The sequence below is a fragment of the Halichondria panicea genome, chromosome 7 (genome assembly GCF_963675165.1).
Source record: "Halichondria panicea chromosome 7, odHalPani1.1, whole genome shotgun sequence".
In the NCBI taxonomy this organism is placed as follows: Eukaryota; Metazoa; Porifera; class Demospongiae; order Suberitida; family Halichondriidae; genus Halichondria; species Halichondria panicea.
This window is the reverse complement of record NC_087383.1, coordinates 2,590,874-2,615,958: the sequence shown is the minus strand read 5'-3', so window position 1 is coordinate 2,615,958 and position 25,085 is coordinate 2,590,874. Positions and strand designations below refer to the sequence as shown.

At 43.5% G+C, this 25,085-nt stretch overlaps 2 protein-coding genes and 2 long non-coding RNA genes across 7 annotated transcripts in view; 3 read left to right on the top strand and 1 right to left on the bottom strand.

Moving 5' to 3' along the window:
- LOC135339189 (uncharacterized) overlaps positions 1 to 13,102 on the top strand; it is a 48,908-nt gene extending 35,806 nt beyond the window's left edge. The window contains exons 8-12 of one of the 3 annotated variants that reach the window (XR_010395863.1): positions 6,374 to 6,467; positions 6,524 to 6,773; positions 7,489 to 7,548; positions 7,680 to 8,978; positions 11,291 to 13,102. This is a non-coding gene — a long non-coding RNA (uncharacterized LOC135339189). Of the gene's footprint in view, positions 1 to 6,373; positions 6,774 to 7,488; positions 7,549 to 7,679; positions 8,979 to 11,290 lie in introns of all 3 variants that reach the window. The other 2 variants (XR_010395865.1, XR_010395861.1) reach the window with 2 other exon arrangements.
- Positions 13,103 to 13,367: 265 nt separating this feature from the next.
- On the bottom strand, positions 13,368 to 16,273 carry LOC135338953 (NACHT, LRR and PYD domains-containing protein 12-like). The gene is made up of 2 exons (XM_064535048.1): positions 15,991 to 16,273; positions 13,368 to 15,828 (listed from the first exon to the last, which is right to left on the bottom strand). The coding sequence occupies exons 1-2, from the start codon at positions 16,271 to 16,273 to the stop codon at positions 13,475 to 13,477; spliced, it is 2,637 nt and encodes an 878-aa protein (XP_064391118.1). The 3' UTR covers positions 13,368 to 13,474.
- Positions 16,274 to 16,326: 53 nt separating this feature from the next.
- On the top strand, positions 16,327 to 18,158 carry LOC135339170 (uncharacterized). Its single transcript, XM_064535317.1, has 3 exons — positions 16,327 to 16,887; positions 17,677 to 17,818; positions 18,000 to 18,158. Exons 1-3 carry the CDS (start codon positions 16,505 to 16,507, stop codon positions 18,141 to 18,143), a joined length of 669 nt encoding a protein of 222 aa, XP_064391387.1. The 5' UTR covers positions 16,327 to 16,504; the 3' UTR covers positions 18,144 to 18,158.
- Positions 18,159 to 21,158: 3,000 nt separating this feature from the next.
- LOC135339212 (uncharacterized) lies at positions 21,159 to 24,880 on the top strand. 2 transcript variants are annotated; one of them, XR_010395911.1, is made up of 3 exons: positions 21,159 to 21,572; positions 21,917 to 22,040; positions 24,829 to 24,880. It is a non-coding gene; the product is annotated as an uncharacterized LOC135339212 (long non-coding RNA). The 2 variants fall into 2 exon arrangements; XR_010395912.1 differs by lacking the exon at positions 24,829 to 24,880 and adding an exon at positions 23,086 to 24,800.
- The last annotated feature ends 205 nt before the right edge of the window (positions 24,881 to 25,085 follow it).

Sequence of the window (25,085 nt, the reverse complement as noted above, 5' to 3'; positions counted from 1 at the left end):
AGAGCTCCAATTTTTCAAGATAGCCTTTGTGAACATTGTCGAAACATGCTGCTAACTCGGGTAGATCTGGTTCCTTTATTACTGTATTGAGCTGCTCATCAGTCAGTTTCATTTCTGTCTTCAGATCGTCAATTGTGAGCTCTGAAAATAGATAGCAAGCACACAAGGTTAGCAATCACCAATGAGGGTTTTATGCTTTAGCAATCATTGGGTTTATCCTTTATAGGAAACATGACAGTCTTTATACCTTGGTTCTGCTCTTTAGTGGCCATTCCAGTAAATAAATCTGTGCCTTGCAGCTAGCTAGCTCTAGATTTCTCTGAAATATATTATTGAGTGTTGTTGTTTTTGCATGACTTGCAAAAAAAGTGGGTGTATCTCAGATATCTAAGATTGAGATACACCCACTTTTTACATTCACCACCACACCCACCAAAGACATATTGTTTTCACCCACAGAGCTAGCTAGAGCTAGAGACAAAACCTGGCTCCATTGCTAAAGTATTACAGCATTCTCCTAATGGAAAGATGGTGAGTCAATTTATTAGCCATAGATGATTGTCTGGTTCATCTCTTGGTTTATGTTACCTTGTAAGGTACGTCGTGGATCATGTTTTCTGTTCCTTTGCACAGTTTGAGGCTGAGAATGCTGCATCGCTTCTTTTGGAGGTTGAAAATCATGTTGAAGACCTGGTGTCCATTATTTAGAGGGTCTCATCTAATTGGAGGTACATGTAACTCTACTCAGTCTACTTGCCTCGATTTCTATAGCCACTTAAAAACGTATTTTCCAGTGAGTTAGAATCTTTACTACTTTACTAGGGTGTGCCTACATTTACCTCCATTTAGGACGCGGCATTAAAAATTAATTGTCAACGCAGCTGTCGCTACTTTTAGAGGTCATAAATTTACCTAACCTCGAAGGTGTCCTCTCTGGTGAGTGGGTTGGGCAAGTGTGTACCTACAGCTGTGTACATGTAATTATTCTTAGCCAATTTTTTGAGAGGCCGCTAATAACAAGAGTCCCATAATAAGAGAGAGAGAGTATCCAACGTAGCATAAGATGTATTTGGAAAGTAGCGTAACTTCCTGCTTTGTAACTGATCAATTTAATTGATGACGTGTTTCAGACAGGGTGTCACGTTACTTTCGGAATATATCTGATGCAAGATAGCGATGCGTTCGATACTCTCTCTTTTTTACTATGAGCTCTTGACTTATTGTACTGCTCCCAGGGTACATGTATAATATGGATCAAGTATGTATGGTCGACTTTAACTGAGCACCCTTGTATTAGCCATAGTTATAAGCACTGCAATAATTATGTCCTTAGACAACGAACTTGCATGTCTGTTTCTGAGGTACCGTATATCTTCTAATTTATCGCCTCAGAAACTTCTAATTATCCCTGACACTCTTGCCTGCCAATTTTCGTTGTTCTAATACAACGGACACTCTTGTGCTTTAATATTACATTTGTCCGGACAATACCTTGAAAAGTTGAGTTACAGTCATAACCAGCCAGTAATACTTAGAGTGCTGCAGTTAGATAGCTTTGAGTATCTAGTTTTAGATAGCTATAATAGTGCAACTATTCAGTCGTACCCTGTTCTATTAAACTTAGCTCACTCGTATGCAGCTGCATGCTAATTATTCCCGGACACTTCGCATGCGCTATAAAAATCTGTTCCAATTATACCCGGACAATTTCCTGTCCAGAACATAATTATGCTGTACTTTATCTGGTAATCTGCTTATTCAGTGTCTTCTAACTTTATTGCATGAAACTCTTTTCTCAACCTCAACTTAAATCTTCTGTCACTTGCAGTTGCACCTCGAGGGGAAGCTCAGAGTTCTGGAGAATTGGACCAACAGCTGTGATAAGTCAGCGCTACCAAAGGTGAGCTCAATCACTTTAAGAATAAATGTATTTGAGCAGTAATTGGTCGCCAGAGTTGAGAGAGCTGAGATCTCACTAGGGAAAAGTAAAATTGTTTCTTATATAGTTTTGATCGAGTTGGTAGAGGAAATCATATTTTCAGAAGGCCCTAACACCTTGTAGGCTTTAGCTGATATGAAGTTGTAGTGAGCCTCCCATTTCAGACACAAACAGTCCAATTAAGATCTTCTTATCAGAGAGTACCTGCATTTCATGTGACTCATCAATAGCAACTGAATGCCATGGCCTACCATTGATGCTCACAACAAAATCCCCTTGCTGGTACATTGCTAAGATGGTGGTGGGCATTTCAAGCAAATCAGCAATATGGGCGTGAGATTATTCTCTGATACGTTTGATGGTCAAACGCTGTGAAAATAGATGCATTTTCTTTATGCATGATGCAGCCAGTGTGTATGTGGAGGGTTGGGCAGGTTGTCTAGAGGAACTGAAGTTCATTTGTAGATTCGTTAAAATGTTGTACACCAAGTGGTGTGTGGTGTTTTATTGGTGAGCATTTTTAGTTAGTTATGTGGTGCGAATAAAATAGTGCATGTATTTCGTGCTTGTGCACAGTTCAATTCCAGTGCTTTACAATTCTCATTCTCCTCACAGCAGCTGTCCAGACGGAGGACCATGTGTCCGAATCTTCTCTCACGTGACACTGAGGCCCCTCCCCCACAACCTCTTCTCTCACTTTAGCCCCACTCAAATCCTCAACCAAGTCCGTATCTTTTGCTCCAAGATCATGTGACGAGTCCTTCAAAGTGCACTTCACTCCTACCAGGTTCATGAAGTTCCTGAATGAGCAGGAGGTGAGAGGAGAAATGTTTGTGCTCAAATTTCATATTTTACTTTAATGACCCTTTACCTGTAAATGTGGATCAATTGCAATGTTGTTTGGGAGCAGATCTTTACCAAATGCATAATTATTATGTTTTCATACCTCCTAGATTGGCAGTGAGAAGAAGTCCAGTCCTCTAGACAGTATCAGAGGGCCTCCCTCGTTCCTATACCACCCACAGAGGTGAGAGATACACATGTGCAGTGGTTAGAATATTCACTGGCCTTTAATCAAAATCGATCTACTATTTGCTAACTACAGTCCAACTTTAAGCTGACCTTTATTTCAAAGTTGGAGAATACCGTTAAATTTCATTGCCAGATTTTCTGTACTTGACTGTACATGCACGTCACTATTGTATGTCGAGTATTCTCCACCTGGCAGCAACTTATTGATGTTCCCTTGTCAGGTTGAGGAGAAGAGTGAGACCATTCAATGTCTAGAGGATGACCTGCTGAGGGAGCTCGAGTTGGAGGAGAAGCTGCTCGAGAGGTCTCAAATCATGGACCCAGGTGTCATGGCTGAGCTGGAGTGAGAATTGGAACTGGCCAACAGCAAGGCAGATGTGAGTTTAGCATGTACATGTATACACTCGGTGAATACTGTATAATTAATACATGTACAGTAGACTCTCGTTAATCCGGCCACCCTTGGGACAGTGCAACTTGGCCAGAAGAGCGCGGTAGTTTGCATTTCAGAAAATAGCCGCGGCTTAAAATCAACCTACCTCGAATATTAATGACTAATTTTGCGGTTTTGTCTCGAGGATAATAAATAAAGATAATAAATCATTTCCTCTCTATTACAATGTAATCCTACAGCAGTGTTTGCTCACAAAACGGTTTACCTTTTTTGTAACTTTCATTGTAGTGTTCATAAGCATCCCGCTTCCTACCTCTCATTGTACACCCCAACCACTCCCCCCACACACAGTTTTTCTGCTAAACCACATCCAAAATGTACACGTATAAAATTACTAGTTTGGGGCAGCAAGTATACAGAATAGCGAGTTGGCCACATTTCAGGCCGTACTTCAGAGAGTCGGAATAGCGAGAGTCTACTGTACCTTTATTATAACTACTGTACCACTACCACGATGCTATGATGGTTGTATCTGTATACCTGTGTGTGTGTGTACATGACCACCATGCAATCTATTACCCAGTCTGCTGTGCAAGAGAGACTTGTGATGGAGGAAGAGCTCAAGAAGGCACTGGATCGCTGTGAGGAGTTGAAGCAGAGCAGTGTGCCTGCAGTGGACGGGGTGGACATATTCGAGTGCTACAAAGTAACGGGACAAGGAAGAGTACTTGAAACAGGTGATAAAGTGGTACAGTATACCGTACCGTATGTATAGCGTCCTGGGTATAGTTTCCGTGGGCAAGCTAAACCTTGACGAATATTTATCACTCACGAAAACGTAGGCATGGTTGACTGGAACGCATGCAATGCAGTGAAGCAAAGGGAATTTTTACACACAAAATCACTGCTGCACCACGCCTACGATTTTGTCTCGGATTTTTTATCCCACGAAAATGACCTGCTATACAGTATGTACTGATTATGGCTTAGGCAAAATACACAATACATGATGCCGATTGTGTCTAGAGACTATTGCCCGTTTTTTTTCCCCATATAAAGGTTGCATTTCTGGTACTGTATCAGTTAGTCAGAGTTTCATCTATTGGGGGGGGGTGGTTCTTCCCCCCCCTCATGTTGTAGAATAATGACATCATCACATTAGTACTACATATTACCACATTAGTTAACCCTTTAACCGTCACGGGCCACGATCGTGGCCCGCAATAGTGACTTTTTTTGCGAAATTATAATTCTGCGATACTTAGGAAGTAGCTCGAACTACGCACATCCCTGTATAGAGGAAGAGCTGTAGAATCACGTGCAATTTAGTCTAGAATTTTCCAAGCCACGTTGCTATATTAAAATTTCATTAGCATCTTACTGCACGAAGTTTATAGCTATGGCTAGGTTGTTTACTTGTGCCGATGTGCTTGAACAGCTTGAGGACAGCAATGGCGATGTCTCCTCTGGTGATGACAGTGCCTATGAAGGAGAGGGGATAGTAGGATACCTCCCAAAGGTTACCAGCTTTATGCCAGACGCTGATGAACTGTCTGGGACTGAGGACATGCATGACATGGACCTAGACGCTAGAGCTATGGACCAGGACGGTGAAAGACCAGGAGAGGGCTCACTGTGTGACTCTGGCAAGTAGTATAGTATAGCTAGAATATCAGTAGTAAATATAGTATAGCTAAAATAGAATTAGCAGTAATGAACAGTCTTTATGTGAGCTTGTAAATTTCATAGATCGTTCACCGATATAGTATTACATGTACGTATTGTACTTCAAATTGATATATCTTAGCACTGTTACATTCATATGATGAGAAAATCAACTTAGTCAAGCCTTTATACCATATGATAGGCTGATCCATAAAAAAAAATTTTTGGATTTTATCTCACCGCTGGCCGAGCATTTAAAATGATAAAAACGGGTAAGCGTAATAACCGTGGTTGTTATGGCAACACATGTTGCACCATTTTATTCCTTGTTGTATGGGCATTCTATTGGTATATGGTTGCTAGGCATTTTATTGCTCTGGAAACCCGATAGAGAATTTACAGACATTTCACTTCACTGTTAATTAAGAATCCGACGGTTAAAGGGTTAATGTGATTAACTAAAGGTAGATATCTCTACTGTGATGCGTTAGGTTAAGCATGTTGTAATCAACTTTAAAAAAAAACAAAAGTGGGCGTAGCCAAACATGTTGCGACGCGCTTACGCACTCCCAAATCTCCCCCCCCCCCAAACTTGTTATCCTAGATGAAACCCTGTAAGTGTATTAGAGAGTACAAGAATGATTTGTCAGAACAATCTCATGTACCTCTTTGGTAAACATACACTAACTGTGTTGTACTGACTTTCATTGAATCACACTGTATCACACGTCACTCCCCTTGCAGCTGTACAATGAAGTACATAGCTGCGATAAAATCCTTTGATGTTGTGGATGGGCAATCAGCTGTCTACTGACCAGGTGTGTGGGCGGGGGGTGGATGGATTGTGCGCTGAACAAGATTAAGGTGAAGTCCTTATAGTTGCTTAACAATTTCAGTCAATCAATTTGTACATGCCCCACAGAGACGTAACCTATAGCTGTGCTCCATTTACCTCGGCTGGAAAAAATGTGAGTCAATGGCTGTCAAGGTACTAAATAGAAACAACAGATAGTCATACTAACACAATGAGAGCAGACTACTCTATACTACAGCACAGGTGTACCACACTAAGTGATTCAAAATGGTTACACTATAATAAATAGTCTAGGAACTGGTATATACAGTACAGATACCGTATAGCATATATATTTCGAGGGTATACCCACTTAAAAAAAGTTGATTACACTATGCTTAACCTAACGCATCACAGTATTTAGTTAATCGCATTAACTAATGTGGTGACATGTAGTACTAATGTGATGATGTCATTATTCTACAACATGGGGGGGGGGAACCATATCATACTAGCAGACTATAAATTCTTACTTGTGTTGTATGCTTAGATCTTTAATATGGGCTGTCAATGAGAAACAACAGACGCACTCTATGAGAAGCTGGCCGAGCCCATTATAGAAGGGGTCACAGAGGGTACCAATGGTGAGTCCTGTAGAGCATTAGGATCAATTGGCTTGTACGGCACCGGATGTTTACAGAAACAGCCTAAACAGTATCTAAGCTAACTCCTTGTCCACGCCTACTAAATCAACATCCGATGCTGTACATGGCACTTGATCCGAACATTGAATGGTGATCTACAACTTTGGGTGGGGAGTCTTATCCAATGCAGTAGACGGAGCATGTTCCGTGAGTAATCATTCCCTAGAAGTGAGTGTCTACTGTATGTATGTGATCTACAACTTTGGGTGGGGAGTCTTATCCAATGCAGTAGACAGGGCATGTTCCGTGAGTAATCATTCCCTAGAAGTGAGTGTCTACTGTATATATGAGACTATACGTACAGTGTAGTAAGAAGTTTCACACTTATAAATATACGTACCTAAAATTTATGCCTGTGGGCTTACATTACAAGCATACTAGTATTAACAACATGTCCAATTAACAACGCCATCACGCTATAGTATAAGTGTACATAAGAAATACATGCATGTACCATGATTGTGACCTTTCTCCAAGAAGTAACCCATACAAAGTGCCCACCCAAAAGGTCCACCTATAGCAGTACGCATTAACATGCTCCTTAATAAAATGGTTTCAGTATATTGCTGCAAGTTTCTTAGCCATGCAATTTTGAGAGGCCGCTAATAGCAAGTAGACTGATCACGTGCATATAAGAGTGCCAGATACCGGGTTCTTTGCACCCTCGATAATATATGTACACGTGTAGTTGTCTGCACTCGCTCCCTATATACCCGGGTACATGTACATGTATTAAATTAATAATAACTTTATGGCTGACTTTGACAGAGCACCCTCGAATAGCTATAATTATAAGCACTGCAATATGTCCTAGGACTACCAACATGTATGTCTGTTTCTGAATTAGTATCTGGTCATCTGCTTATTCAGTGTCTACTAATTAATGTATATTGGAGCTCTTTTCTCAACCTCACAACATAAAGTCTTATATATAATTAGATATTCTGTCACGTACCTCTAGGGAAAGCTCAGAATTCTGGAGAATTAGACAAACAGCTGTGATAAGTCAGCGCTACCAAAGGTGAGCTCACTCACTTTAAGAGTACAATTAATGGTTGCACACCAAGTGGTGTGTTTGTGAGGTCATTAGTTATGTGGTACAAAAGAGTACGTTTCAAATCCAGTGCTTTACAGTTCTCATTCTCCTCACAGCAGCTGTCCAGACGGAGGACCATGTGTCCGAGTCTTCTCTCACATGACACTGCGTCCCACCAGCCCTGGTCTGAGGCCCCTCCCCCCACAACCTCCTTTCTCACTTTAGCCCCACTCAAATCCTCGACCACGTCCGTATTTTTTGCTCTAAGATCATGTGACGAGTCCTAAGTACACCAGGTTTATGAAGTTCCTGCATGATCAGGAGGTGAGAGGGAATGTTTAGCTGTTGCTTTATGTAGCTATTTGTGTACATGCATGTGTTTAGTTTCCTGTCATAAACACTGTTTGTACATGTACGTGTTCTATGTAAAAGTACTTAGTGTGATTCTGGCGCCTTTGTAAAACTTAATTATTGTAGTCTTTGAGTAGACTAATAGTGGCTGTATTATAGAGGATGACCTGCGTGACCACAATAGACTGCACGGTTTCACTGCATTACTAGTGTTTAAGCTTCCATATACTTCCCCTTTATTATGCAGCCCCATGTTGACTACCTCCCTGGTCAAGTGTTTGAGGGTGGTGGCTGACACCTGTCACGCATCAGTGCTAGAGACGGCGTTCCCAGGGCAACAGCTGGATATCGCCCTACTCTGGCATTGTCTCGTAGATCACCATGCCAACAAAGACAAGATTCCTCTCGACACGTACGTGGTGCATGTGTGTGTGTACCTTGGTATGTTCAGTGTGCATTTGAGGCATACTTGTCAGTTATACATGTAAGTACATGTGTGTGCATATTTTGAGCTTTGTCTTAATTTTCACCGTGTACACAATCAATGATAGTGTGGTTGTGTATAATTATGGTGTACAGTGCTTACAGGTCATGTACACGTATTTATAGAGTACTGCACCGTTAACTCCTCCCTCCCCTTGTGCAGTGATTGGGTGAGTCTGGAGGCTGTCGGGCTCTCACTGGGTATGGTTTCGAAAGAATTCCTCTCTAAAACAGTCAACTCCTCTTCACCAATCTCCTGGAACTGGCCAAAGCTCTCTGCACTAGCCCTGCTAACACACTCGCTTTCTACCAACTCGTATTTCTCCTGACACTGGAATTCTTTTATCAAGGGCTCTCAGATATACTGGTCTTTCCTACACCAGCTGCAAGAGCTTGCTGTGAAGGAGAAAGGCCTTGAAGCACATCACAGAGTGGTGCTACATGCTACAGTGGCGGGTGTGCTGCATCTAGCGTCCAAGATTAGTCGAAATGAGGTACTCAAGATGACGCACATCGATGGAGTGATTGCTAAGAGGAGGGAGACAGCTCCTAAGGCTATGGTTGGACATTCTTCTAGAGGGGTGAGTGTGTGTGTATGGGGGGGGGCAGTCTTCTAAAGGGTGAGCAGGGTGTCATACAGGGGGGAAGGGGGATATCCTATGGTCCCACTATGTACATGCACTGCCTATGGTCCCACTATGTACACGCACTGCCTATGGCCCCACTATGTACACGCACTGCCTATGGCCCCACTATGTACACGCACTGCCTATGGCCCCACTATGTACACGCACTGCCTATGGCCCCACTATGTACACGCACTGCCTATGGTCCCACTATGTACACGCACTGCCTATGGCCCCATTATGTACATGCACTGCCTATGGCCCCACTATGTACACGCACTGCCTATGGCCCCACTATGTACACGCACTGCCTATGGCCCCACTATGTACACGCACTGCCTATGGCCCCACTATGTACACGCACTGCCTATGGCCCCACTATGTACACGCACTGCCTATGGTCCCACTATGTACGTGCACTGCCTATGGTCCCACTGTGTACATGCACTGCTTATGGTCCCACTATGTACATGCACTGCTTATGGCCCCACTATGTACACGCACTGCCTATGGTCCCACTATGTACACGCACTGCCTATGGCCCCACTATGTACACGCACTGCCTATGGTCCCACTATGTACATGCACTGCCTATGGCCCCACTATGTACATGCACTGCCTATGGTCCCACTATGTACACGCACTGCCTATGGTCCCACTATGTACATGCACTGCCTATGGTCCCACTATGTACATGCACTGCCTATGGTCCCACTATGTACATGCACTGCACTATGTACATGCACTGCCTATGGTCCCACTATGTACATGCACTGCCTATGGCCCCACTATGTACATGCACTGCACTATGTACATGCACTGCTTATGGCCCCACTATGTACATGCACTGCTTATGGCCCCACTATGTACATGCACTGCCTATGGCCCCACTATGTACATGCACTGCTTATGGCCCCACTATGTACACGCACTGCCTATGGTCCCACTATGTACACGCACTGCCTATGGCCCCACTATGTACACGCACTGCCTATGGTCCCACTATGTACATGCACTGCCTATGGCCCCACTATGTACATGCACTGCCTATGGTCCCACTATGTACACGCACTGCTTATGGCCCCACTATGTACATGCACTGCTTATGGCCCCACTATGTACATGCACTGCTTATGGCCCCACTATGTACATGCACTGCACTATGTACATGCACTGCCTATGGCCCCACTATGTACATGCACTGCTTATGGTCCCACTATGTACATGCACTGCCTATGGTCCCACTGTGTACATGCACTGCCTATGGTCCCACTATGTACATGCACTGCCTATGGTCCCACTATGTACATGCACTGCCTATGGCCCCACTATGTACATGCACTGCTTATGGCCCCACTATGTACACGCACTGCCTATGGTCCCACTATGTACACGCACTGCCTATGGCCCCACTATGTACACGCACTGCCTATGGTCCCACTATGTACATGCACTGCCTATGGCCCCACTATGTACATGCACTGCCTATGGTCCCACTATGTACACGCACTGCTTATGGCCCCACTATGTACATGCACTGCTTATGGCCCCACTATGTACATGCACTGCTTATGGCCCCACTATGTACATGCACTGCACTATGTACATGCACTGCCTATGGCCCCACTATGTACATGCACTGCCTATGGTCCCACTATGTACATGCACTGCTTATGGTCCCACTATGTACATGCACTGCCTATGGTCCCACTGTGTACATGCACTGCCTATGGTCCCACTATGTACATGCACTGCCTATGGTCCCACTATGTACATGCACTGCCTATGGTCCCACTATGTACATGCACTGCTTATGGTCCCACTATGTACATGCACTGCTTATGTTGTAAGGTTTAAATTTGAAAGGGTATCATATAATAATTGTACACATCCATTTTATGTATGTACATCTCCTGTCTGAACTTTTGAACTGTACCATGTGCTAGATCAAAATGGATATGATGTACCGTATAGCGAGTATATTTCGAGGGTATAAATGTTCGTGTTTTCGCGGATTAGGCATGAACCGCGAATTTAATATTGCATGCATGCTGCAAAAAGGGCGCTATACCACGAAAATTAAATTCGCGAAAACCTTTCTAAAGGCATTTCCACAAAAATTTATACCCTCGAAATACACCCGCTATACGGACGTAAGAGGCTTTTTCTCAACTGATCTGACTGATACATGTAGAATAATCATTATAGCTACATGTACTAGATCTCACTGTACAATTTGGTACATCTTTAATTTTTCATGTTTCCAGGGGGGAATTTTGGGAAATCCGAGGGCTCCCACCCATCTTCATGAAACCCTGATTGTAACCACAGCCACTTGAGATACAATGTGCTAGCCCCTTGTAAAGGTACTTGATAATTCATTGCAAACATCCTAATTTAAGATTTCACGACAGCCAGGGTTTATACCTTTATGTATAGTGATGTAATAAGTAATAAGAGGTGTGGTCAACATTTTTCGGTGCACGTACACCTTCCCCCCCCCCAAGTTTTTATCCTATGAAACCCTGACAGCATGTGACGAAGGTTGAACAGGCGGCCTACTACGGTTTTAAGTATGTGGAGTTGCATACTCTTCCTAATGAAGTTGTTGCTAGTACAGTGGTTTTCCTTTGCAAGAGCACTGCAACCACAATGTAGTGATTACCTCTGTCTGTGTGTTATTTTAATCCACCCACATGCACCACCCACACATCACAAAATCACAGTAAAGTGATGCATCTTACAGACTATCTATACTGCAGACTTTCACACAACTTAAAGAATGTACTCTACTTGCACAGCATTATCATTCCTCCTACTCATTTATACTTGATGCTCGAGGTCAACAAGCTGCTTCTGGGAAAATCAAATTTTGAGCAACACAAGTTCCTTTCGGATTTGATTCACTACATATGCAGCGGTAGTTAGACCCGGATAAAATGCATAGATAGTAAAGATAGTAAATACAGGCCCTCAGCTCCCTATACATACAAGTTTGAGTTCATATCATTTTGCCACAATGAATCAAGCAACAAGTTAGCTGAGCTACGTACCATCGCAATCACTTCAGTTAAACAAAGTATGAGGAGAGTTGACGTACTGTACAGCTGGAAATTTGGTAATTATTTGGCGAATGCAATACAATACTATATACAGTGACGTTGTGTCCACCAGAACATTTTAATTTGGGAATTTTTCAGTAAATCGCCCAATTAAAACACCCATCAAATTTCCTTATTATAAGGGGTTTACATTTTACAGGCAATTCCAAGTTATGATTTAGATTGCTTTGTTGCCTTGTTAATACCAGGAGCCCATAAATAAGAGAAGGAGCGGCTAACTTCAACGTATACTCTGGGATCACGTGTCGTAATTGCCGGTGGCCTACATTATGCACTGCATCTATGTACATTAAATTAGTACAGGACTAGATAATTATTTGTTGGTAAAAAATAATGAATGAAATGAAATTATGAATTCTGATTCGCCCAGGTTCAGGTTCAGACATGTTGTGTTTGAGATCACATCAGGCAGATAGAGAAGGTGGAGCTGGTCCTCCAGGTGAGGGTGTTTGTACAGGTAGAATTAATTTGGTAGGTACGTAAAGTGTTCGAGAAGTTTACTGCCTTGTGTCAGGTATAGTGTTGGTATGCTTGTACGGTGTATGTAAGTACATGTATTCATTTGTCTTACAAATACATGCATTCTTTGTCTTATACACCAGTTGAAGTGTTTCACTGTCCTCTCTTCTCCCCACACAGGACCTCCTTCAGCTGCAATACGAGGGCCTGGCAATCATGAAGATGTTTGGGAGGGCCAAAGTGAACGTTAATCTGCTTATCTTCCTCATTAACAAAATCGACAGAGCGTTAAATTGGATTCCCATTAGCAAATTGTGTTCATTGACAGTTTTATACGTACAGCTCTCTGTGACACACTGTAGGGAGAATTGAATTTAAACCATCATTATTACTGTGCTATATTGACCAATTCCAACTGATTTGTTTTTTAGTTATGTAATGTGCTGACATCCTTCTAGTCTTCTGTGCACTGAAGCAAATAATTGTTCTAGAATAAAATTAATGATTAGCCTCGATCCCGGCCCAGGCCGCACTTCTCTTGAAAGCCTGTGAAGGAGGCTAGCTAGGTGGAGATTATAGCATTATTACAATAGTGTATTCAGTTACATACATACAGCTAGTGCATGACATGCTCTCCGTGTCAGTGGGAAGCATTGAATTCACTCGTCACCATCTGTACATGTGCTATAATTATATTGACCAATGATAGAGATTAGATGCATAACACAACAAATTAATTAACATTTATTAATTAATTAATAACAACAATATAATCATAATATAATTATAACTAAACATAATTATAATTACTAAAAATCAGTAATTATAAATAACATTTATTAAGTAATTATAATTTAGTATATATAAGTATTATAATGTATGCACACCAATCTCGGGTAGTCCATTTCTCTTCCTCTCTTTGTTAGCGTCCCTGAATACTGTCTCGATACAGGACTCTAGGTGGTCGGGTATCAACAATAGTGTCAGTTCAGAGCAGTGGGTGGTTAGATGTCTGGCAAGTGTCTTCATTCCATCTTCTGTTATTGAGGCATTAGCATAAATGTACAGTGTTTCAATCTTGTTGATCAGTCCAGTTGATAGCTCCTCGATACTCTGATCAGTCAGTTCACAGTCATCCAAGTACAATGTTCTCAGAGTCTTATTAACTGCAAGTCCAGCAGCAATGTGACGACAGCTAGTCACTGTGTTACCATACAAACTAAGATATTCGAGGGAATTGTTTGTATTCAGAAGTTGATAGAGGGCAGCTCCATTGTCGTCTGATATTGTTAGTGAGCAATTGGTCAGGTTCAGGCTCTTTAATGATGTGTTAGTGGACAAGGCCGCACAGAGTGTGCAAAGTCCACTGTTACCAATGGCATTAAAAGACAAATTCAATTCAGATATTGAACTAGTGTTCTCGATAATCTCGGCAATGTGTATCCCTGCTGTAGGAATATCATTATTAGAGTTGGGACACTTGGAGAGTCCTCGGGCCAGAAATTTGCAGCCTTGGTCATCAATAGAGCAAATGCTGAGGCTAAGTGTGAATCCATTACTGGTGTTGGAACAAGCTGATACGAAATATCCAACAGAGAGGCAGTCAATAGGATTCATTGTAGTGTAATCAAGATGTAGATTGTGATTAAGAAGATTAGCCACAAACACACACAGTCGCGAGTCTTCAGCTTCGTACAAACAATTGATGAGGGACAACAAAAGGGGCTTTGGCTCACCATACTTCTCTTTCTCAGTTTTGACAACCTTTTGGACCAGATCAAAAACAGTGGCTGGAACTGGACACAAGAATCGAGGTAGCAAGCTGAGGATTGGTCTACTAGTTCTCAGTTTGGTGATACCAGCATAAAATTGGAAGACTGCACTGAATCGAGGACTACCAAATAGCTTCTGGAATACAGAAATTTGTTGCTTGGGAGACATGAGAGAGATGTGGATTGCTGCTAGTAGCTCTTGAATAGACAGATGGAGAAAGCAGTAGTAAACCAGATCACCATCGCTAATGATGCTGGGAACAGTTTGTAATAATCCAACGTTTGAAATGTCCTTCGTAATGCGAAGAGCAGCCAAATCACCGTCAGTAAATGTTGCTTTGTTGGCTTCAATCCCATGATATGCAAGTTGACACATTTGTACGGTCTGTGTTCTGATTTCCGAGGGCAGTGAGTCTGGGGATGTGATGTCTCCCACTGGAGTGGTCTTCCCCAACTTCTCCTGGAGGTATCTCTTGAGAGAGCTTTGGACAACCGATGTGAATATCCCGTGGTTGGATGTGGGGAGGGAGTGGTTGTCAGAAAGGAAGCAATTAACGACAATGGAAGCATTGAGGGGGAGGTAGCAGCTACCTTCTACCACTGGGTTCTCTCGAATTCTCTCCAGTAGAGTCTGCACAGCTTGTGAGTCACCTTCCAGACACTCGGTAAAATACTGTTCTAGTTGATGTGGAGTGAACCCCAACACCTCCACCCTGGACGAGACTAGTGGGTGGAGCTCAGCCGAAGATGACGGTCGAGATGTTACAATCACAGCTGATTCGTGTAGGGCTCCTTTTTGTGACATGTCTGGTCGAATTAGTTTGTTAATGATTGAGTCTCTAGGGAGGTCAGAAGGAAGTTCGTCCCATCCGTCCAGCACCCACAGTACACCTTTGCCATCAGTCCCTGAAATTGTTGCCCCTATTTGGCACGCCAGTGTTGAATTCCTACAAGGGAGAAGATCTTCTATTGTTTTTGCTTCTTTAACAAGGGGATCTCTCAGTCTCACGAGGATTGAAATATCAAACTCTTGGAACAGTTTCCCCTTTGCCCACTCCTGACAGATGTGTAGAGCAAGGGTGCTCTTGCCAGAGCCGGGAGCTCCTTCAATCAACACAAAGTTCTGTCTATTTCCAATCTCAGAGAAAATATTCATTAAGTCAATTTGAGTTTTTTGAAGCAAAATATCATCAATTTTCCCCGTAATTGTTAGTTTAACAAATTCATCGTCGATTCTTCCTCTCTGTATTTTCTCCTTCTGAATCATGGCCAGTTTGAAGACTTTGTTTGTTGGAACAGGAGGCCATTGTGTGGCTGATGTGGATACTCGTGCTCTGTAGCGACTTTGTAGGTAGTCCCTGTACGAGGACAGCTTGTGGTTCAGCAGGACCCTCTCTCGGGAGGGGGGACACGAGGTGGTGGAGTCTGGGGAAACAAAACAATAGGTGAGTACTATTCCTGGTACATGGTGATAGTTAATACAGAATTGTATGTGTAACAATAGCAATTAAGTTGAAGAGTCCCTTATTTGGTTGCAATCACTCCCACAACGTATGGTACCACAATGACCACACTCTCACATGACAGACTCACATTTGTCAGACAAGTACTTGCACACTCGAACAGCAACGTCTTCTTTGAGCAGGGAGAGTATGATGAGTAGCAGAGCTTGGAAGGTGGCGTCTTGTCCGTTGGTCAGTATCCAGAATTTCAGAGCCAGCAACATTCCCGCCAGAGTGCCATCTACATATGCTCTAGTCCTCACGTCAGTTTGTTCTCCAGGTGAGAGCTCCAGTTTTTCAAGATAGCCTTTGTGAACATTGTCGAAACATGCTGCTAACTCGGGTAGATCTGGTTCCTGTATTGCTGTATTGAGCTGCTCATCAGTCAGTTTCATTTCTGTCTTCAGATCGTCAATTGTGAGCTCTGAAAATAGATAGCAAGCACACAAGGTTAGCAATCACCAATGAGGGTTTTATGCTTTAGCAATCATTGTGTTTATCCTTTGTAGTAAACATGACAGTCTTTATACCTTGGTTCTGCTCTTTAGTGGCCATTCCAGCAAATAAATCTGTGCCTTGCAGCTAGCTCTCTCAGAAATATAATGGAATTTAATCAGAAGGATTAAATGTGGTTAACAGGTGAAGTATGTACAGATACCAATTGCAACCAACACGGGCATGCGCAAGGAACACGTGGTCAGGCAGTCGGTGAAAGAACAAGAAAACAACTTCTCTTCTGGGTCTATCCTATAATTCTCAAGATTTCCCTTGCTGATCTATCCTGTAATTCTCTATACGAAGATGACCACTACCTCCTCGAGCACATCCTCAACTGGAACACCGCCGATCAGTTCCACCAACCCTACAACAACTCCGACAACTCTCAACACCATGATTGCCAATTCTGTCCAGGCAGCCCTCGGTGCGGTGTTACCAACGATCATCACCGCAATGGACCAGCGGATTCTGGCAGCAGTCCAACAACACCGCTACACAGCCGGAACGGCAGGTATGTCAAGTACCTCACTAGCACATGTTCCCCTCGTATCCACTAGTGCCCCCCGTACTCAAACCCGCATGAGCCTCCCCACATTACCGACGATACCAAGCATTATTCCGTTACTTCGACCAGAAGTCCCATATACGGTCAATGTAGGCCAGAATGCCATCCCCATTCCCGACGAACTATCTAAAAAGGGGATTTATCTAACTAGCTGAGTTCTTACCCGACTCGTTCGGGGGTACCTCAAACGATACGGGTGAGAAACCCAGAAGAAAGCGCAGGGTTGCCAACATATTACATAAAAACCTCTGCTCTACGTTTTACAAATAAATGCTAGGTCTACAATCAATCAAGACACAAAACTAGATCTAACTATGGCGACGTGCTTCTGCTGCCCCAAACCTCGCTACAAACGGCTGGTTGATGGGCTCTTCCCAAAGGACCCTCAAACACCCACACCTGTGTCTGCTAATATAGACAAGCTGCTCTTCTTTGTTCAAACCTCCCCTGACCATCTGGACAATATTGGAGAGTACCTCGCTCTGAGACTGCGTCAGAGCCTGCAAAAGAGAGAGAAACGGGTTAGACGACTATTTCAGAGACATACCTGTACAGTATACAATGTCGACATGTCATGTATAGCTAGGGAAATTTATCGACCATCCCCGTACCTCCGGAACAGAAAATGATGTATCTTATGTGGCTGGGAACTTTAAATGTTATATCTATGACAACCAATGGCTTTCTCCCAAACATGGTACAAAATACCATTTTCATGCCTCTCCCTCCCCCCAGGCATGTGAGTGTGGCTCTGCAAGTGACGGAGAAGCTGCTGTCAGCCTGTGATTCACGAAAGCTCCAGTTGATTGTGGATAGCTACCTGGATATACTGCATAATATGCTGGAAACTAGCAACACAAAACTGGCCACCAATTCGGTGAGTAGGGGGGAGTGTGATGTGTGTGGGTGTGGGAGTGGGTGTGTGAGTAGAGTGTGTGGGTGGGTGGGTGGGTGAGTGCAGAGAGTGAACGTGTATCTTCACGATTAGATTGCATGTACATGTACTTTACATTTTGTTAATAGTGTACATTGACGACCCTTCCTCCGCACACACACAGTTTGTGAAGTTTGCCGAGCGAGAGGAAGGGAACACCCCCTACCACAGACAGTACAACTTCCTCATCCACCGCTTTGCCTCTCTTAGCCTCACCAAGAATGTGGACGACGCCGATAAATATCACGAGTATGTGTACATGAAATGAGTTTGAGTGGCCACAGGTCGAAGTGTTAGGTGTCATATTTTAACTGTACCGCCCTTAGGGTGCTCTGCCACATGCATAACTTGTGATAACATTGCTTTCATCACCAACTCCACCCCTCCCCACTACACCTCACACAGGACGCGGATGGCTGGGTTGCAAGGGCTGAGGGGAGTGATAAAGAAGATTGGTCGGCAAGACAACCTCCAGATGAACATTTGGGACCTAGATCACATGAACAAGATAGTGCCGCCCTTCCTCTTCAATATGCACAGTCACAGTGTCGCCAGTCAAGGTATACTGTCTAGGAAAGTCACTACAATTTTCTTCAGTTCTACTCCTGAAGCACTGGCTAATACACATACTTCAATGAGTAAATGTTGATAGCCTCAGTCTGTATCAAACTTACCTATTGATGGCCTTAGATACTTATACAGTGTGTGCCAATAGTAACCTCCCTCCCACTCTGACAGAGAGTCTGGTGAGATCCAGCCTGTTGTGGAGGAGGGGGACAGTCTGGGGGGGTACTCTCAGGATAGTCTCACTGCAGGAGCTTATCGCTTTTGCCGGACTCTCTCCCATCGATAGTGTCCTCAAGCCAATACTGCAGTAAGTCGGTCAATGCCTTGTGTGCGTCGGTGCTACTTGTAGGCAAGGTGGTTTCCTAATGTATATATATACATTGTGCGTACGTATGTGTTACAACACTGTACTTGTAGGCAAGGTGGTTTCCCTAATAGGTGTAACTTAAATGGAACTGCATTCAGCAGGAGTTCATTAGGATTCTTAATGAACTCCTGATGTTAGTAAAGTGCTATGACCTATTGTGCAATGTTGTCTCAGCAGGTCCAGTACCATGACAACCATTGTCTCATTTCCTAGTAACACTCCATTGCTCCCCTTGTAGACACTTTGACCTAAACAAACTATAGATATCGGACAAGGAATTCACAGCTGGTGTGTACGCCATCGTCGTGGAAGCCATGCAGGTACACGTATATACATGTACTGGTGGCCAAGTGTTCTCACCATAGTGTATAGTGCGTCACGCTTGATAAAAATTTGTGGAATTCTGACTTGACTGTCCATAACGGACTGTCAACAGTATTTCGATACTCTCTGCTTTATTCTGTTATGTAACATTGATAGCTTTCAGGTCCAACATACTCTTTATTTATTCTTGATCAATTGTTCCCTCCAGTGTAGACATGTGTATCCCCCACGAAGACAGCGGGTAATTATAGCAGGTAATTTTCGTGGGCAAGCTGACCTCCACGAAATTTTAACGTAGGCGTGGCTTACCGGAATGCAGTGCAGGCAACGAGACTAAACAATTTTTACTCACAAAAACCACCGTTTTTCGAGTTGAACGAATTTTTTACTCCACGAAAACTACCCGCTATACGGTACCTACATGTACATGTGTATTGTACCTTTCCACTCACATGGACTCCCTCAGTGTACAGTATGTATCATGTACCCCCACAGCCCCCCAGTGGACCACCTGGATACCAAGGTGAAGGAGTCCTGGGAGACCAAACAAGGGATCCTCGGCACACTCTCTAAGTGTGTTGCCGTGGCAGCAGACAGCTCTCTAGGTGAGTCTCCATGGTAAAGTACTTGTATGGTTGCACACACTATTTTTGGGCCATTTTCTAAAGAAGGCTATACGCATTTATTCTTCGTTCGTAGATACTTTCATAGCTGTTATTAAAGTTTGTACATGGCATTGTATGTTTTGACACTGGCTTAATCTTTATAATTATACGTACCGTATTACTAGAATAATTTTGCGGGTGAAAAACCTTTTCGAATGAGCCAAATCAGCAGAAAATTTGACCTTTTGCGATCTAACTATTGCGTTCTGGCAAAGATCGTGTGTATTTACTAGTAATAATTTAGGTTTTGCGGATTTTATTGTTGCGAATTGATCAACCCTCGCAAAATTCGCAAATGTTTGATGCTCGCAAAACATTCTAGTAATACGGTAGTGTGGTTTAATTCCACGCTTTAAATCTGCATACATGTATTTACATTACTTAGCTCGTGTCCACTCATGCAGGTCCGTCTGTACTGGTCCGCCACCTTCGTATCTCCATAGAAACCGTTTCAGAAGGCCCCTCCGACCTCACGTCCTCTCTGACCTTTCAGCAATCCATCACTATCACTGTGGGGGAGTTTGCAGGAGTCCTTCCCGACTATCACAAGCCAGATATACTGGGGCTCATCAACTCTTATGTACCCGTGGCCTCAGGGGGTCTTGATAGTGGAGCCACCACTAGTACTGGACTGTCTGTACATCCTCTGGCACCTCAAGACACTCAAACAGGTGAGAATTGTAATTATAAAGCTGTTGCTTTATTTAGCTATTTGTGTAGCTGTTTGTGTTTAGTTTCCTGTCATAAACACTGTTTGTACATGTACGTGTTCTCTGATTCTGGTGCCTTCGTGAGTCCTGTTTATAGCAGTAACCTTTGAGTAGATTATAGAGGATGACCTGCTTATAATTATGTGACCATGCACAATAGACTGCGTGCATTACTAAGTGTTTATGCTTCCATAATTGTATTGTCTCCTTTATTATGCAGCCCCATGTTGACTACCTCCCTGGTGAAGTGTTTGAGGGCGGTGGCTGACACCTGTCACGCATCAGTGCTAGAGACGGCGTTCCCAGGGCAACTGTTCACCTCCCTCGTCCAATTGCTCCTCATTCGAGAGCCCAGCACACAGCTGGATGTGGCCCTACTCTGGCATCGTCTCGTAGATCACCATGCCAACAAGGACAAGATTCCTCTCAACACGTGCGTGGGTGTGTGTGTGTGTGTGTGTGTGTGTGTGTGTGTGTGTGTGTGTGTGTGTGTGTGTGGCACCTTGCTATGTTCAGTGTGCATTTGAGGCGTACTAGATTTTATTTGTCAGTTATACAGGTCCATATGAGCTTTTGTCTTAACTTTCACTATGTATACAATCATGTGCAGTGCTTACAGCTACATGTACGTGCATTTATACCCTCCCCTTGTGCAGTGATTGGGTGAGTCTGGAGGCTGTAGGGTTCTCACTGGGTGTGGTTTTGAAAGGATTCCTCTCTAAACCAGTCAACTCTCTCTTCACCAATCTCCTGGAACTGGCCAAAACTCTCTGCACTAGCCCTGCTAACACACTCGCTTTCTACCAACTCGTATTTCTCCTGACACTGGAATTCTCTTATCAAAGGCTCTCGAATATACTGGTCTTCCTACACCAGCTGCAAGAGCTTGCTGTGAAGGAGAAAGGTCTTGAGGCACATCACAGAGTGGTGCTACATGCTACAGTGGCGGGTATATAGCGTCCAAGATTAGTCGAAACGAGGTACTCAAGACACACATCGATGGAGTGATTGCTAAGAGGAGGGAGACAGCTCCGAAGGCTATGGTGGGACATTCTTCTAGAGGGGTGAGTGTGTGTGTATGGGGGGGGGGGGCAGTCTTCTAAAGGGTGAGCAGGGTGTCATACAGGGGGGAAGGGGGATATCCCCCTCTAGCTCCAATCCTCCCTCCCCTAAAATTTACATTTAGGTACTAGTTGGGGTCCATAGCTGGCGATTTTACATACTATAAATAGCCTCATTTAGCCCCTCCCCCCTAATCGAAACTATAAGTGAGAGGCATGCATTAGCACATCGCAGTTTGCAACACTCGTTATTATTAGTGAGTTTTCATGATTTTAGTCCATTTATCATCTGTTGGTTTAAGTTACCGTAATGCCGGTTTATCATGTTTTCCTGTTCCTTTGCACAGTTTGTGTGTGTTATGTCACTGTGATCGACCCACCCCATGCTGGAGGTTGATGTGAGTTGAGACTGAGAATGATGCCCTGTCAGTAATGAACCCGAACACTCACTCATGCCTTCAAGAAGTTTAGGTAAGAAATAATATTATGTTTACCAAAGTTGTGGTTAAAGAGTTTATAATACTGTAGGACTGGAAATATTTCGTATTTTAAATATTCATACAGCCACATTGAGCCTATTACTGTAGAATAGTTTTGTAGTTTTATTTTTCGTACAGTGTATGATGCTCTACAGTACGAAATATACGAACATTTTCACCATACAACCTCTACTTATACGGTATGTCACAAATACTCACTATTGTTAGGGTTTCAAGCAGGATTTTTATCTAAGGGGGGAAATGACGACGGCCGTACGCTGTTGAACATTTGGGGGGGGTTCGGGGGGCAGCAACCGGAAAAATTTGGCGGAATGATTGTCTAAGGTGCAATTTGGAGGTTTTGTGCTTAAAACTATTCAGTCTAGTTCCTTACTGCATTGTACACCTTCAACTCACCTGAAAAAACATTTTTTTAAGCAAAGTAGAAAAGGTACTCAAATTGACCTCTAGTGTGTGTACAGAGCTTATGGCCCCACTATGTACATGCACTGCTTATGGCCCCACTATGTACATGCACTGCTTATGGTCCCACTATGTACATGCACTGCCTATGGTCCCACTATGTACATGCACTGCCTATGGTCCCACTATGTACATGCATTGCCTATGGTCCCACTATGTACATGCACTGCCTATGGTCCCACTATGTACGTGCACTGCCTATGGTCCCCACTATGTACATGCACTGCTTATGGTCCCACTATGTACATGCACTGCTTATGGTCCCACTATGTACATGCACTGCCTATGGTCCCACTATGTACATGCACTGCTTATGGTCCCACTATGTACATGCATTGCTTATCCCTTTACCGGTCAATCGTTCAATCGGGAAAAGGGTCATCACTTTAGTTTGAATTTGAATTTGTGGTCAGCCCAACCCACCAACTTAGCTTGATTTGATCGCCGCCCCCCAATGAAGACTTCTTTGTGGAGGGCGTGGCCAGACTAGCTTAGAAGATGGGCGTGGGACAATGGTTGTGCACACCCACGTCACACACACACACACTAACCAGTCGATTATGCCTTGCTGCTTGCCTCAATGGAAGTATGTGTGGCCTTTAAAAGCTGTAGCTGGTCTAAACCTTCAATTTGACTGGTAAAGGGTCACAGTAGGACACACAAAAGATGAGTTGTGTCTGGAGAAAGTATATAGTAAACTTATCATCTTTAAAGGTGGTGTAGAAACGTAGATGGAAGCAGTAGCCAACAGACAATGGCTGAACAGGAGAATAAGCAGTTAAGATCACCTGAAAAAAAAAAGAGTACAAAGTCAACAATGCTTCCAGAGCCAATCCAGTTTCAAGTGTCAAGCAGCTCAGCAAAACTAGTACTTCAAAGCTCTCACAATCTACCACACAATCCAATATCAACATTGATCAATATTGACAAGTTAATAGCATGCTCCTTTGTTGTTGTAATATTTACAACAATTTGACCTGTAAAGGGTTATGGTCCCACTATGTACATGCACTGCCTATGGCCCCACTATGTACGTGCACTGCCTATGCCCCCACTATGTACATGCACTGCCTATGGCCCCACTATGTACGTGCACTGCCTATGCCCCCACTATGTACGTGCACTGCCTATGGTCCCACTATGTACGTGCACTGCCTATGACCCCACTATGTACGTGCACTGCCTATGGTCCCACTATGTACGTGCACTGCCTATGGTCCCACTATGTACGTGCACTGCCTATGGCCCCACTGTGTACGTGCACTGCCTATGGTCCCACTGTGTACGTGCACTGCCTATGGTCCCACTGTGTACGTGCACTGCCTATGGTCCCACTGTGTACGTGCACTGCCTATGGTCCCACTGTGTACGTGCACTGCCTATGGCCCCACTGTGTACGTGCACTGCCTATGGCTCCACTGTGTACGTGCACTGCCTATGGCCCCACTGTGTACGTGCACTGCCTATGGCCCCACTGTAGTTAGCTCTGCACTAGAACGCTAGCTATTGGTAGCTGCAAGAGTGAGAAGAGAGCTGCAAGGCTCTGCTAATGCAGCCATTAATTTTAGACTTGAACTTTTGGCATCGCTCGTTTTTAACAACAATCGTGGTCGATCATTACCCACTCCTTGAGTTTGCATGCAGCAAAATTAATTGTTCATCATGTCATGTGTATAAAAGCTATTAGACTCTAGTAGCTTTATGTTATGTAGCTTTGGCATCTCCACCGAGGCATCAGCACCCGCGGTGCTTTCATTTGTATATTAGTTTCCATATAAAAATTATACCACTAAGAGTAGATTGTGAGAGCATTTACTATAATATTGATGGCCACCTTATAGCGGGTAATTTTTGAGGGTCTCGCAGATTAGCCATTTTTGTAACCCTCAAAAAGTACCCATTTAACATACAAGTGCTAGAAGCCATCATTGCTTAGGACCACATGTTGTTTGCATAGCAACATTGTATGGTATTTGTTGTTTTGTGGTAATGCAGTGAGCAAACAGCTGTACCACTACCACATGGTGGTTGTATTACCTGTGTGTGTGTGTACATGATCGACCACCATGCAATTTGAGTTTGCATGCAGCAAAAATGCAAATATATTCATCATGATAATGTGTGTAGCTTTATGTTATGTAGTTTTGCACCTTCACCGAGGCATCAGTACCCGCGGTGCTTTCATTAATACATGTACCTGCAATTATATAACTACTGTACCACTACCACGATGTTGTGATGGTTGTATCTGTATACCTGTGTGTGTGTACATGACCACCATGCAATCTATTACCCAGTCTGCTGTTCAAGAGAGACTTGTGATGGAGGAAGAGCTCAAGAAGGCACTGGATCGCTGTGAGGAGTTGGAGCAGAGCAGTGTGCCGATGGGGTAGATATTTGAGTGCTACAAACAACAGGTGATAAAAGTGGTACAGTATACCTGTACAGATTATGGCCTACATTATGCACTGCATCTATGTACAATAAATTAGTACTGGACTAGATAATTATTTGTTGGTAAAAAACGCCAAATCAGCAGAAAATTATTAACTTT